Genomic DNA, 13,758 nt, shown 5'->3' with positions numbered 1-13,758 from the left:
AGTATATGTATTATGAAGACAGATGGTGGTAAGCTTATTAATATCTGATTTAACTTTCTTCCCTGCTCTTTTGTTTTCCATATTTTGTTATACAAAAATAAGATTTTCCAGTAACAAAATATATACCTATTTTTTTTAATGCACGTTTGTCTTTTTTATATGTAGAAGTCTTTCTTGTTTCTTCAATCTAACACCATCTCTTGTTTCTGAACAGGTCTCCAGAAAAAGTTGGACTTTCATCAGTCAAGGTTAGTTGTATTTTCTCAGAGATTTTGGTATTTGTCACCTCCTTGCTACTGTTTTTTTAAAGTTATTTTTTGTTCAAGAACATTGTTGTTATACTCTGATTTATCAATTATTTATATAATCTATGAAAACTTATGTAAATATTGTGCTGTAAGCACAGTTACATATAATTTTTAAAATATTCATTATTTTTATTTTATTTATAATTTTAAAAATGAAAGAACACTATATAGATCTAAGTGCGTAAAGTACTTACCTAGTATATACAAGACCTTAGGTTTAGACTCTAGTATTTTAAAAAAAGAAAAAAAATACAGAATAACAAAAATACTTCTATGCTTCCTATGGGCACATATTTTGACAGTATTAATAGTGTATAAATAAAAAAATAATACTGGTCTTATTTCTAAGAAAAGAGATTTTCTGTCATAACAATTTGTCATTGGTAGCCTTTTTTACTTTGTTATTTTTTTTGTCATACTGGAGTTCAAACATGATTCCTAGCACATTCTAGGTAAAGGCTCAGTCACTGAGCTATATCCTAGCCCCTAAGAGATAACCATTTTAAATACAAAAATATGGTGAAAATTTTTTACAATATATCATATATAATAAGTATGTATTACCTGATTTTGTATGTACAATCTTGAACATTCTCTACATATCATATATATGCATATATATACACATACCTTCTTTTATGTACATTAGATACATTATATTTATTTGGAACATTCTACAGAAGTAAAAATGAATTAATTATATACAAGACCCAAATGCATTTCAAACCCAGAGTAATGATTGGTGGTACAAGACACAGAAAAATATATGCACTGTGATTCCATTATGTTAAATTCAAAAGTATATCACAAAGAAGTCTCTTGATTCAATCCCTTTACCCCCATAAAATTGGGCATGATGGCTTGTAGGCAGGCTTTTCTGTCCTGCCAGTCAGCTACCAAATAACCACACAGAGACTTATTATTATTTATAAATTCTTAGCCAATAGCTTAGGCTTGTTGCTTAACTAACTCTTACATCTTAAATTAACCCATATTTCTTACCTATGCTCTACCATGTGGTGGTCCCTTTTTTTTACCACCGCATGTTCATCTCCTGCTTCCTCTGTGGCTGGCTGGTGACCCCGCCCTTCTTCCCTGTGTACTTTCAGTCTGGCCTTCCTGCCTGACCTCTTCCTAACTAGTTCTTGGCCAGTTGGCTCTTTATTAAACCAATGAGAGCAATATATTGTCACAGTGTACAAAAGGATTATTCTATGGCAATGGCTCATGCCTGTAATCCAAGCACTAGAGATATGGAGGCAGAAGAATAAAAAATTCAAAATCATTTTTGTTTACATAGTGGATTTGAGGTCATCTTGTTCTACATGAGACCCTGTCTCCATCAAGCAAACAAACAAAACAAAAGGAAAAGGGAGATCTAAACATTAAACTGGGAAGAAAGCAGAGTAATGATAAACAAAATTTAGGCTATCATTTCTCAGGAGGAGAGATTATAAAGGAAAATGAGAATAATGTATAAGAGAGTTTAAAACTCTTTCCTTTTTCTTTAACTGGATGCTTAAGAAAGGTTCTATCATAATTCTTCCTTGTATTTTATAACTTTCTACTTAATATTTCCATAAAACGTGTTTTAAAAGTAACACATAGAAATGGGTTAAATATCTATAGAGCAAAAGAAACATAATGAAAAGAGCCTTTCCTCCTATTCCTCAGCCCCTACCTCCTAGTCTTTATTTCTAGAAGCGAATGCTTTTTATACTTACAGGCTTTAAAGGCTACTTAGCTCTAAGGAATTTATAGGTTATAACAAATAGGTTTAGAGAATCTACTTTACACCAGTACTTAAAGACTGTCCTTACTTGACTAAAATTAGATAGCAAATGTACGTATTTAGTAAATAAATATGAGAATGGATAGTGTTCCCTTTTTACCTTCTTAATTTCAAAATAAGTATGGAGTCCCAGGAAGCTACAAATATAGTATGAAGATGTTCTGCGTATCCTTCGGCCAGTTTCCCTGATGGTTATAACTTAATTATAGAACAGTATCAAAACCAAGAGTTTTGGTTTTAGTTGACATTGGTTCAGTGTGAATGTCAGTATTTTCTGTGTGTGTCTGTGTAACCACCTCAACCAAGATGCAGAACTGTGTCATCAACACAGTTCTTGTGCTACCGCTTTATAGTTAACATGCTGCAAATGCCCCACATCATCTCCAAATTTGTTTTCCATCTCTGTAACTTTTTCATTTTGACAGAGCAAAACCAAGGAAAGGAAAAGAACCCCAAAAGAAGGCACAAGAATCAGAGACCCACTCATTCACACACTCAGGGTCCCATAAAAATACTAAAGTGAAAGCTATAATATATGTGCAAAGGACCTGGTATAGGCACTGTCCTTGCTGCTTCAGTCTCTGAGTTCATATGAGCTTTGCTCAGTTGATTTAGAGGACCTGTTCTCCTGGTGTCTTCCATCCCCTCTGGCTCTTACACTCTTTCTGCCTCCTCTTCTTCAGGGTTCTCTGAGTCCTGAGTAGAGGGATGTGATTGAGACATCCCATTCAGAGCTGTGTGTTCTAAGTCCTGGCTCTTTGCATAATGTATGACTGAGGGTATTGTATGGCTCTGTGTTTATTCCCATCTGCTGCAAGAGGGAGATTCTCTGATGTTGAGCGAATAAGGCACTGATCTATGGGTATGGCAGTATACAATTAGGAGTCATTTTATTACTACTTTTTCTTTTTTAAACCAGTAGTTAGTGTTTGATTTTACTCTAGGTCTCTGGGCTATCTAATCTCTGGTTCTTAGTCACCCAAAGCAGTGTCAAGTATGATTTCTATCTCCTAGAGTGGGTCTTAAGTCCAATCAGATATTGCTTGGCTACTCCGACAAGCTTTATGCCACCATTGCCCTAGCTTATTTGGTAGGCAGGACAGCATTATAGATCAAAGGTTTTATGGATGGGTTGGATTTTATGTTTCTCCTTTGGTAGCCTGAAGAGTACCTTCCCATACCAAAGACATTAGAACGTAGGGGTAAGAGTTCTGTGTAGGCACCAGATTGACTTCATCATATTTAGTGAGTTGCGTGGATGTTGTTTTCAACAAAGAGTCCTTGCTGTCTGTTTGAGAGGAGCAGCCTGTTGTCTTAGCAGTAGCCTTTATTGCTTGGGGATTTTCATGGGACCCCAAGAGATGGCTAGTTGGGACTCTGTCTTCCTCATTATTTCAAGTCTTCATTATTATTACCTTCGTATATTTTTAAGACTTTTCCACTGCACTAGGTTTCTATACCACCAAATGCCCCACAATTCTGTCTCTCTCTGCATTCCTTTCCTTAACCACATCTTTCCTCTTCCTCACAACCTGTTTCTTCTTTTCCTGACCAGTCATCCTAAGTTAGGTAACCCAGATGCAGAAAGATAGATATGATATGTATTCACTTATATGTGGATATTAACCATTAAATAAATGATAACCAAGCTATAATCTGTAGCCACAGAAAGGTTAGGTATAGAGGAAGGGGACTGGGGGGGGGACATGATATTCTTGGGAGGGGAAAATAGTATAGGTTTTATGGGTGAACTGGGAGTGGGGAGCATGTGTATTAAACGTAAAATGTTCAAGTCCTATAATAGGGAAAGTATAAGCAACTGTATTAGTCAACACAAGTAGAGCATAACTTCTACATGGATGACTAAAAACTGAATCATGAATTATACCTTTTACTAAAGTGTGTTTCTGATACATACAGACTAGAGAAACAACATGATATTGGGAAAGTAGGAACTTAGTGTTGTGTTTGAGTAAAGAACATTCCACCCTATAAGAAGATACTAAAGAGTGTCTCAAGTATCATTAACTTGATGATGCTGTCTTGTCACATACTTTATTTCTATTGCCTTATCTTCCCAGCCTGACAGAGGTGTTATCAGAAGGATCTAGGGCTATATATAGTCAACTACTTTGATTTTCTTTCAGTGAAATTATAGTTGACTTATGTGTATTTAGATTTTACTAAGAAACCTTTCTGATTGACTTCATTTCCCTGGAGATCAGGTCCTTTGGCTGGTGCTATATGACGCCTTTTAACTTCTGACTTAGCAGCTTGCTACATTTCAAGTGCAAAGTCCAAATGAGCTTTGGTAAGCTATATAAAATAGAAATCTAATCACTGCTTAGCAGTTTTTTTCAGTGTAAGAGTGCTAACCAGGATTTTGTAAATACTAATTAAAACAAATCAAATTGGGGGCCTAGGAAATTTTCATGTAATTTTTAATAGCTTAAATGAAGAAATTTTCCTTTAAATTATGTTGTAAAAGGCTTTTGATTTTCAATTCCCAGAAACCACACAGTGGCTCACAGCCATCTATAATGAGTTCTGGTACCCTCTTCTGGCATGCAGGCATACACAGAGGCAGAATGCTGTATACATAATATATAAATAAATCTTTTTTTGAAAAAAAAAAAGAACACTTGTTCTTAAAGAGAGCTCAAGTTTGATTTCCAGCATGTACATTTGATTTATAGCTATTAGTCCTTCTGTTGCAGAGGATCAGACATACACACAGTGCACATATATACATGCAGGAAAAACAATACACTTAAAAATACGTAAATAAATACATGTTTTTAATAAGTAGTTCCTTTTGTACGAGGCCTTTGACCTACACAAAGAACTACAGAAAACTAGGAAATACTGAGAGTGGGATAGTCTTCCCCAGGGAAAAACACACCAAGTGGTTATCCAATACTAAATGTTCAGCCCTGAAAGCCTACATACAAGTAACATCATATAGACTGAGCAGGTTATATTTAGGAATACATATTTATGTGCACATACGTATATAATAACAACTAATGAAAAAGATGCCATGAATTTGTAAGGACAAGTATATGGCAGAGTTTGAGAGGAAGATAGGGGAAGGAAAATGTTATGTTATAATCGCAAAGATAAAAGGAAAAAGCAATTCATTAAAAAAAAAAGCAGGCTGGGCATAGTTGGCACATGCTTTTAATCTCAGCACTTGTGAGGCACAGTCAGGTGAATCTCTATGAGTGCAGTTTGAGTTTGCTCTACACAGTGAATCCCAGACCAACCAGGGCTATATAGTGAGGTGCTATTTCAACAAATAAAATTTATTTATTTATTTTTTATTTATTATATAATTTAAAATATTTTATTAAATGAACTCATTCAAAAATGCAAAAAGCAATTGGATAATAAAACTATAAATATATTCAGCAAATGATTAAGTATTTTGGTTATGGTATGGAAAAATTGCTTAAAATATTATATCCATAGATGAAAGGATACTCTTAAAAGACATAAACATAAAAATATAGCTGAAATTAAACACATATAACAAAATGACATTTAAAACAAATAAAATTTAAATCCAGAAATCAATTAAAGAGTATATAAACTTAAGATGTATATATTATTATATATTTACTAAAGGAAAACCAGAATATACATTATTCAACCTTCACTATTTAGCAGTGATTATTTAGTGCTGGACACCATTTGAGATATTGGATAAATAATGGTAGACTCAAGAAGCAATGTCCTCGTTCTTGTGGTCGTTGTGGTAGTTTGAATGTAATTGGCTCTCATAAACTCATAGGGAGTGGCACTAATAGAAGGTGTGGCTTTGTTGGAGTAGATATGGCCTTGTTGGAGGAAGTATATCACTGTGGGAGTGGGCTTTGGGGTTTCCTATGCTCAAGATATCACTCAGTGTCTCAATTGATTTCCTGTTGCCTTCTGATCAAGATATAGCCAGCACCATGTCTGCCTGCATGCTGTCATGCTTCCTGCCGTGATGATAATGGATTGAACCTCTGAAACTGAAAGCAAGACACAATAATTAAATGCCTTCCTGTTGACAGAGGTTTCTCTCTCACCAGGTCCCCCAGCTGATTAGTCCCAAGAAATCATACGGGGCTCTACATTAGTTATAAACTGATTGGCCCATTAGCTCAGGCTTCTTATTAACTCTTGTACCTTATATTAGCCCATAATTCTTATCTGTGTTAGCCATGTGGCTCCATACCATTTTTAGCAAGGCGGTCACATCTTGCTTCCTCTGAGGCTGGGTCACGACTGCAGAAAGAACTTTCCTCTTCCTAGAATTCTCATTGCCCTGCCTCTACTTCCTGCCTGGTCCTCCTGCCTACACTCCCTACCTGGCTACTGGCCAATCAGCATTTATTTAAAATATAAGTGACAAGGTACAGACCATTGTCTCACAGCACTTTCCTTTATAAGAGTTGCCATGGTCATAGTGTCTCTTCACAGCAACAGCAACCCTAACTATAGACAGTTGTTATACTATAATGGGACAGGAAGAAAAAAAACTAAGCAAATAACAAAGTTCATTTCAGATTCTGAAAAGTTGCTTTAAGATGGTCAGTAAAAAGGTCTAGAGAGATTGATTGGCGGGTAGGAGTGCTTACTGCTCTTACAGAGAACCCAGGTGTGGTTCCCAGTACCCAGATGGTGGTTTGCAACCATTTACAATTTCTATTCCAGAGGATCGAAAACCTTCTGCTCTTGATGGGCACTGTGGTCATGCAGTGCACATAAATGCACTCACACACACACACACACACACACACACACACACGTACATAAAATTAAATAAATAAACATGTTTTCATTTTTAAGTTAATTTTTATTTTTATTGAAAAAATTTTCATACAGTATATTCTGATCACAGCTTCCCTTCCCCCAAATCCTCCCAGATCCTCCCTTCCTCCCAGATTCTCCCCACTTCCCCTACCTCCCTAACTCTATGCACTTTTTTTCTCTCTTTAGAAAACAAAAAACAAACCATAAAAAACAAAGTACAAACATATACACACACAACCAAAATCCATAAAAGCACAAAATTAGAAAACCATATTATACAAGCAAAACAAAAATGTCCAAACAAAGCAATATGAGTCAAAAAGTCTACAAAATACCACTGAGTTCAGTTTGTGTTGGCCATTGACTGCTGAGCATAGAATCTGCCTTTATGTGTACTAAATATCCCCATTGAGACTCCCATTTGGTAGAGAACTAATTTTTTTGTGTGAGTGGTTGTTAATGCAATATAGCTTCTTGGGCTTTGGATGGGGTCTTTTTTATATATTTTTATTGATATTTATTGAGCTCTACATTTTTTTCTGCTCCCCTCCCTCCATCAGTACTGTTGTGTCTTGAAGACACTATTTCCTTGGTGTCCTCCATCCCCTCTGACTCTTAAAATCTTTCTGCCTCCTCTTCTGCATAGCCTTCCTGAGCCCTGAGGAGAAGGGCTTGATGAAAACATCCCATTTAAGACTGAGTGCTCCAAAATCTCTCACTCTCTCCACATTGTCTAGTTGTTGGTCTGTCTGTTAGTTACCATCTACTGCAAGAGGAAGCTTCTCTAATGATTGCTGAGGGAAGCACTATTTGTGGGTATAACAAAATTGCATTAGGCATCATTTTATTGCTATGTTCCTTTAGCAATCCAATAGTATTTTGTTTTCCTCTAGACCCATTCACAGCCACCTGAGCAATGTTAGGCATGGTTTCCATCTTGTGGAGTAGGCCTTAAATCCAATCAGAGAGTTGTTGCTTTCTCCCATGTTTGCACCACTACTATCCAGTATATCTTGCAAGCAGGTCATCATTGTAGATCGCGGGGTTTGTAGATGGTTACCTTTTTCCTGGTAGTGTGCAGAGTACCATAAACACTAGTCAGTAGGGGAAGGCTCTAATTAGGCACCAGCTCAAATTTTCCATGTTCAGTAAGATGTGTAAGAATTGTCTTCAGCAATAGGACCTTGCCATCAGTTTGTGGAGAGCAACCAATAGCCTTGGCAATAGCCAATGTTTAGGAGCCCCTTTGGCCAATGATTCAACTAGATATAGCCCGTTCCTGGCATTGTTTTCACTTGGTGATGAAAGATATCTAGTTGGGGCACTGTTTTCATGTGGCCTTTAGTGTTAGTTGTCCCTCCCCACATTCTCTCCTTACTGCTCTCATCTCTCCTTCCCTGTTTAATCCTCCTGCTCCAAGCTCCTGTATCTCTCCACTAATAGACACACATATACACATAAAACCAAATAAATACTTTTTAAATGATGGTCAGGCAAGCCTTCCATGACAAAAATGTCACTTGAACCCTAATAGCAAGGGTTTACTGAACCTAGGTATTGAGGGTGGTGATGAGATGTACATGAGCTATCAAGTGTGTAGGAAGAGGGCCACATCATGTTAAGCCCTCATGGGCTGTGAGAGAGTTTAGATGTTACCTGATACCTAAGATTCCATACAGGAATGATCCTTGATCAGATTCTATAATAAAATTAATAGTATTCCCCCAAATATTGAGGAATCCAAAGAAACAAACTTGAGATTGAAAATGTTTCAAGGCTATAAAAAATTTCAGTAGAATATTTTACTCAATTATACTAAACAGTAGTAATCTTTGGCAAAGCTTCATCTTAGAATTAGTATTCATGTAAATAATTCTGATAATTTTATAAGTGCTATCTTAATACATATATATATATATCCTATATGCCTTATATCACTTGTCTTTGAAAGTTATAGCTGCCTTCCTCTAACAAGCGCTGTGACAAAGAATTATGAATTGATATTTCATTATATCAGAAGTTGCTTTTAAATTACTATCCTTTTATAAATATAAAAAGCAAGATTTATAAATATATGAAATGATTATTTTACTCTAGTAGCAATACAATGTCTATGTCTACCTTTCTAACTTCCCATATGTTTGTATATATGTGCATATAAATGTATACATACACATACACACACATATATATATATTTTTGGTGGGTTTAAATTTATTTATCTTTTTTTTCTGCTTTTTCGAGACAGGGTTTCTCTGTGGCTTTGGAGCCTGTCCTGGAATTAGCTCTTGTAGACCAGGCTGGCCTCGAACTCACAGAGATCCGCCTGCCTCTGCCTCCCGAGTGCTGGGATTAAAGGTGTGCGCCACCACCGCCCGGCAATTTTATTCATCTTTTAGTGTTTTGGAAACCTTCATTTAACTTCTGGTTTAATCTTGCTTCTTTTTATCTAAAGCATATAGAATTTAAAAATATTCTCAAAATATGCTTTTCTGTGTCATAAGATTTTTATTTTTATATATTTATATAGTAATACTTTTGGAAAGTATTTTTAACAGCTATTTACTTAGTGTGTATAAGTGTTTTGCCTGCATGCATAGCTGTGTACCCTTTGCTTGCCTAGTGCCAGCAGTGGCCAGAAGAAGGTATTAGATTATCCTGGAGGAACCGAAGTCACAGACTCTTGTGTTGTGAGTCACCATTTGGTTTCTAGGAATTGAACCTGTATCCTCTGGAAGAGCAGCTCAATGTACATAATCACTGAGCCAGCTCTTTAGCCCCAGGAAAATATTTTTAAAAAAATAAGATTTATTTATTATGTATACAGTATTCTGCCTACATATATCCTATAGGCCAATGTAGGGCACCAGATCTCATACAGAGGGTTGTGAGCCACCATATGATTGCTGGGAATTGAACTCAGGACCTCTGGAAGAACAGTCAGTGCTCTTAACCTCTGAGCCACCTCTCCAGCCAGGAAAATATTTTTGATCCTAATGTTTTCTAGCCACAAAGATATTCTGGACTTCTTATCATCTATTAAATGTTTTAAATTTAAAATTATTATTATTATTACTGGTGGCACATGCATGTTAATCTCAACTCTGGAGATCAGAGGGCAACTTACAGGAGTTGGTTCTCCCCTTCCAGGCTGGGTGTTCCAGGGATTGAACTCAGGTTGTCAGGCTTGTGTCAAGCTCTTTTGCCCTCTGATCCATCTCACCAGCCCTCTATTAGCTTTTAGTGTTAAAAAGATAAGCTGAGGGGTCTGGAGTAACCTGCTGTTCTTTCAGAAGACCCATATTTAGATCCCAGCACCCCTGTGGCAGCTCATAACTCTCTGCAACTCTAGTTCCGTGGGACCCAGTGGCTTCTGGCCTCTACAGGCATCCATATTGTGTATGCACACACTCAGGCAGAATATCCATACATATAAAATAGAAATAAATCTTTCTGAAAACTTAGGCTCGATTTTTCATTTAAAAAAATTACAAATTTACTACTTTTTTTTTGCAAATCTAGTGTCATAGATGGCATACTATCTGTTGGTATTTTTTATGTTTCTTTTCTTTGTTTAGTATTATTTGTACTTTAGTTTTAAACACAATCTCATGTCTTCTTTGATTTAAGAATGCTTTATTTCTCCCCTTGCATCCTTTTTGAGGAGACTTTTAAATAAAAGTCATCATTTGGTCTGTTTCTTTCCTTGTGTAAACAGGAAACAGAGAACACAGCACAAAAAGCTGGAAATGAGTCCCCTGTACAAGAGCTGAGACAAGATGTATCTAAAAAGGTTGGAAAGATATAATATCAAATTTAGCTTATAGAGGATATCAAATTTATATGATGCATTTAAGCTAGAACATTTTCTGTATTGTTCCAGCATACTGTTCTGTATATACTAATTGTTTTAGCATATGTTTGCATGATCAGCTTTGTGGTGGAAGGCACATTGACCTTTTTTAGAAGTCTACTTGGTAATTTATGCTTGAAACAGTTGTTTGTTTAATATGGCCTCTGAGTACTATGACACGGGCCTTTAGTCTCAGCATTTGGAAGGCAGGAGAAGGTGAATCTTTGGATGTATATATATAGTGAGTTCTAGGTCAACCAGGGCTACAAAGGGTGATTCTGTCTCAATCAAAAACAGTTAAACCAAAGCAAAATGTGGTTGTATTTATTGGTTTCCGAGTTCCAAATCTTGAGTTTACTATTAAAAGTTGCAAATCCCGAGCCAGGCATGGTGTTGCACACAACTAATCCCAGCACTTAAGAGTTAGAGGCAGGTAGAACTCTATGAGTTTGAGTCCAGCCTGGTTTACTTAGCGGGCTCCAGGACAGCCAGGGCTATATACTGAGACTCTATCAAATCATCAGCAACAGCAACAACAAATAGAATTTACAGATACTGAAAGGCTCATAGTAGCAAATTATGTTATCTTGAGGAGTCAGAGATACCAGGAAGTCCTTACACTGATAGGATCCTTGATGCCTTTTTAAATAATCAGTGCTGTGACGCTCCAGAAGTTAGTTCACAAGAAGAGAGACTGAATGCAAGATACATATTTTGGGGCTGGGAGTGGGGAGATGTCTCAGTAGGTAAGAACATTTGCTGTTTAAGCATGGGGACCCAAGTTCAAATCCCCAGAATCTATGTTAAAAAAAGCTATTCCTGACTACATATGCTTGCATTTGGGGGTTCAGAGATGTAGACAGGTTGATCCCAACAGGAGTTTTCTGGCCTGCAAACCAGGAGGCAAAGCAGGTTCTATGGCAAATCCTGTCTCAAGAGAATAAGGTAGAGGAGAATATGGACGAAGACACAATTATCCTTACCTAACCTCAGCCTGTAATACACACATTAGGCACAATTAAAACAACAAGCATTGTAAAATGGGCCATTAGTAGTGTCAGCATGAATTCCAAGGAAAAAGATTTGTGTTCATTTATTTTTGAGTGTTTTTGCGTGTTTTGTGGGCTGTGAGCACTGTTGTAGCCAGTAAGTTTCTAGAACCCAGCAAAACAGCTCCTTCTCTTTAACATGAAGGGCCAGGCTGGCTTGCTTGTTGTTGGGGTTTTTTGTCCTGCCCGGTACCCCCAGCTGTTTAGTCCCAAAGAAAATCACACATAGGTCTCTATAAGTTATAAAGCTGATTGACCCATTAGCTCTAGCCTCCCACTGGCTAACTCTCACATCTTGATTAACCCATTTTTCTGATCTATGTTAGCCATGTGGCTCAGTACCTTTTTTCAGTGGGGCAGATCACATCCTGCTTGTTTGGGTGGTCTGGGCAGGAGTGGGAGGAATCAGCTTCCTCCTTCCCAGAATTCTCCTGTTCTCATTACATCATTTCTACTTCCTGTCTAGTTTTCCCGCCTATATTTCCTGCCTGGCCAATCAGCGTTTATTTATAACATGATTGACAGAATACAGACAGTTCTCCTGCACCACTTCTCTACTGCAGAGCTTCTCCAGCAGTAGCTCTCTTCATGCTCCTTGTTGTGGAGGAGCAGCCACTACTGTGTGCAGTGCAGGACTCTTCTACCTGCCTGGACACCAGTAGCATTCTCTCCATCCTTTCGTCATGACAACTGAAAGTGTCTCCACAGCTGGGATAGATTGGTGGCAAATTTGCTGTCAGTGGAGCTACATACACTATTCTATCCTTATAAAATTTATAAATATAGCAGAATATGGATTTTAATGTTGATCATACCTTTTCTGTAAAAGAGGAAAAATTCCTTTAGGGAGAAGAGGTATTCTTGTATATTAGCATATAGAATAAAAATAGAGCTGGTTTTAAAAATCAGAAACCACAATTCTACAGTGGAGCAGTTTCTTTGATTCTTTTTTTTTTTTTCTTGATGGTTCTTAACCATTTGCATATATTTATTTTCTTCTCAGTTACAATGTAGATAGAACTTTTATTCTTACCATGTTTATATGTGCTTCATATTTCATTACTATGTTTCTCTCAAACGTTTTAAGTTATATTCAGTCATTTTTATTGTTGAAACTTGTTGATTTTTTTGCCATTTTTTTTCTCGTCTTCCTCCTTCTTCAGCCACTCAAGTGCTAGGATTATAGACATTCATCACCTCCCTAGTTTTTAATTTCACCCCTTTAAAAATCACTTACCTACTTCTAATTTATCCTGTCTATAGTGATTTGAAGGATAATTTAAATAGAAACCAAAGAAGTAGTGAGAAAATTCTGTGGGACAGAAAGTGAGGTTTAACAATCTTTTAAAGTTTTAGCCTTTTAAGATGAGTTAAGCATTAATTGTTAAAGAACCATAGGAATATAATACCAACTACGTGCTTAGAAGTATCTTACATTTAGAAGAGGAATTTGAGTGAACATAGACATGGTGGCACAAATTTCTAACCGCAGCACTTAGGTTGTAGAGGAAAAGAATCAGAATCAGGATCTCCCTCCAGCTACATCAGGAGTTTGAAGCCAGCATGCATACACCCATATGTAAAAAAGAAAATCAGGAAATTGGATGAAAATAAATTTAATAAATGTTGTACCAAATTTACAGAATATTATAAAAACCCAGTGAGAAACAATCTCCTATTGGACAGTAGGAACAGACATAACTTTATGGGGAAAGTAGCATGTGAGCTGATTTTTGATGAACATATAAAATTTTGGCAGGCAGAGATAAAAGAGGAAAGACATCACCAATGGCTTAGAGATGGGGAATGTGCAGAATGTTTGAGGATGAGGCTAATAAATCCAAGTTATGAGAATGTCATACTAAAATATCTGGGTTTCATTTTATATCACTCAGAAAACAGTGAGCTTTTGATGTAGAAAGAGTAGCAGCCGCAGCATCTCTTTGTTGCTTTTAG

General features: G+C 36.6%; 1 protein-coding gene across 4 annotated transcripts in view; it reads left to right on the top strand.

Annotated features, from left to right (window-relative positions):
• The window catches only part of Wdr44 (WD repeat domain 44), a 110,948-nt gene that overhangs the window by 45,695 nt on the left and 51,495 nt on the right, over window positions 1–13,758 (top strand). For 3 of the 4 annotated variants that reach the window (XM_057760083.1, XM_057760082.1, XM_057760081.1), the window contains 2 exons: window positions 215–248; window positions 10,619–10,693. In XM_057760083.1, coding sequence (XP_057616066.1) covers window positions 215–248; window positions 10,619–10,693 — 109 coding nt within the window. The remainder of the gene's footprint in view (window positions 1–214; window positions 249–10,618; window positions 10,694–13,758) is intronic. The other variant, XM_057760084.1, reaches the window with a different exon arrangement.

The sequence above is a fragment of the Chionomys nivalis genome, chromosome X, assembly GCF_950005125.1.
Source record: "Chionomys nivalis chromosome X, mChiNiv1.1, whole genome shotgun sequence".
NCBI classification, from domain to species: domain Eukaryota; kingdom Metazoa; phylum Chordata; class Mammalia; order Rodentia; family Cricetidae; genus Chionomys; species Chionomys nivalis.
The sequence above is the reverse complement of the archived record's forward strand: the minus strand, read 5'-3'. Positions and strand labels throughout refer to the sequence as shown.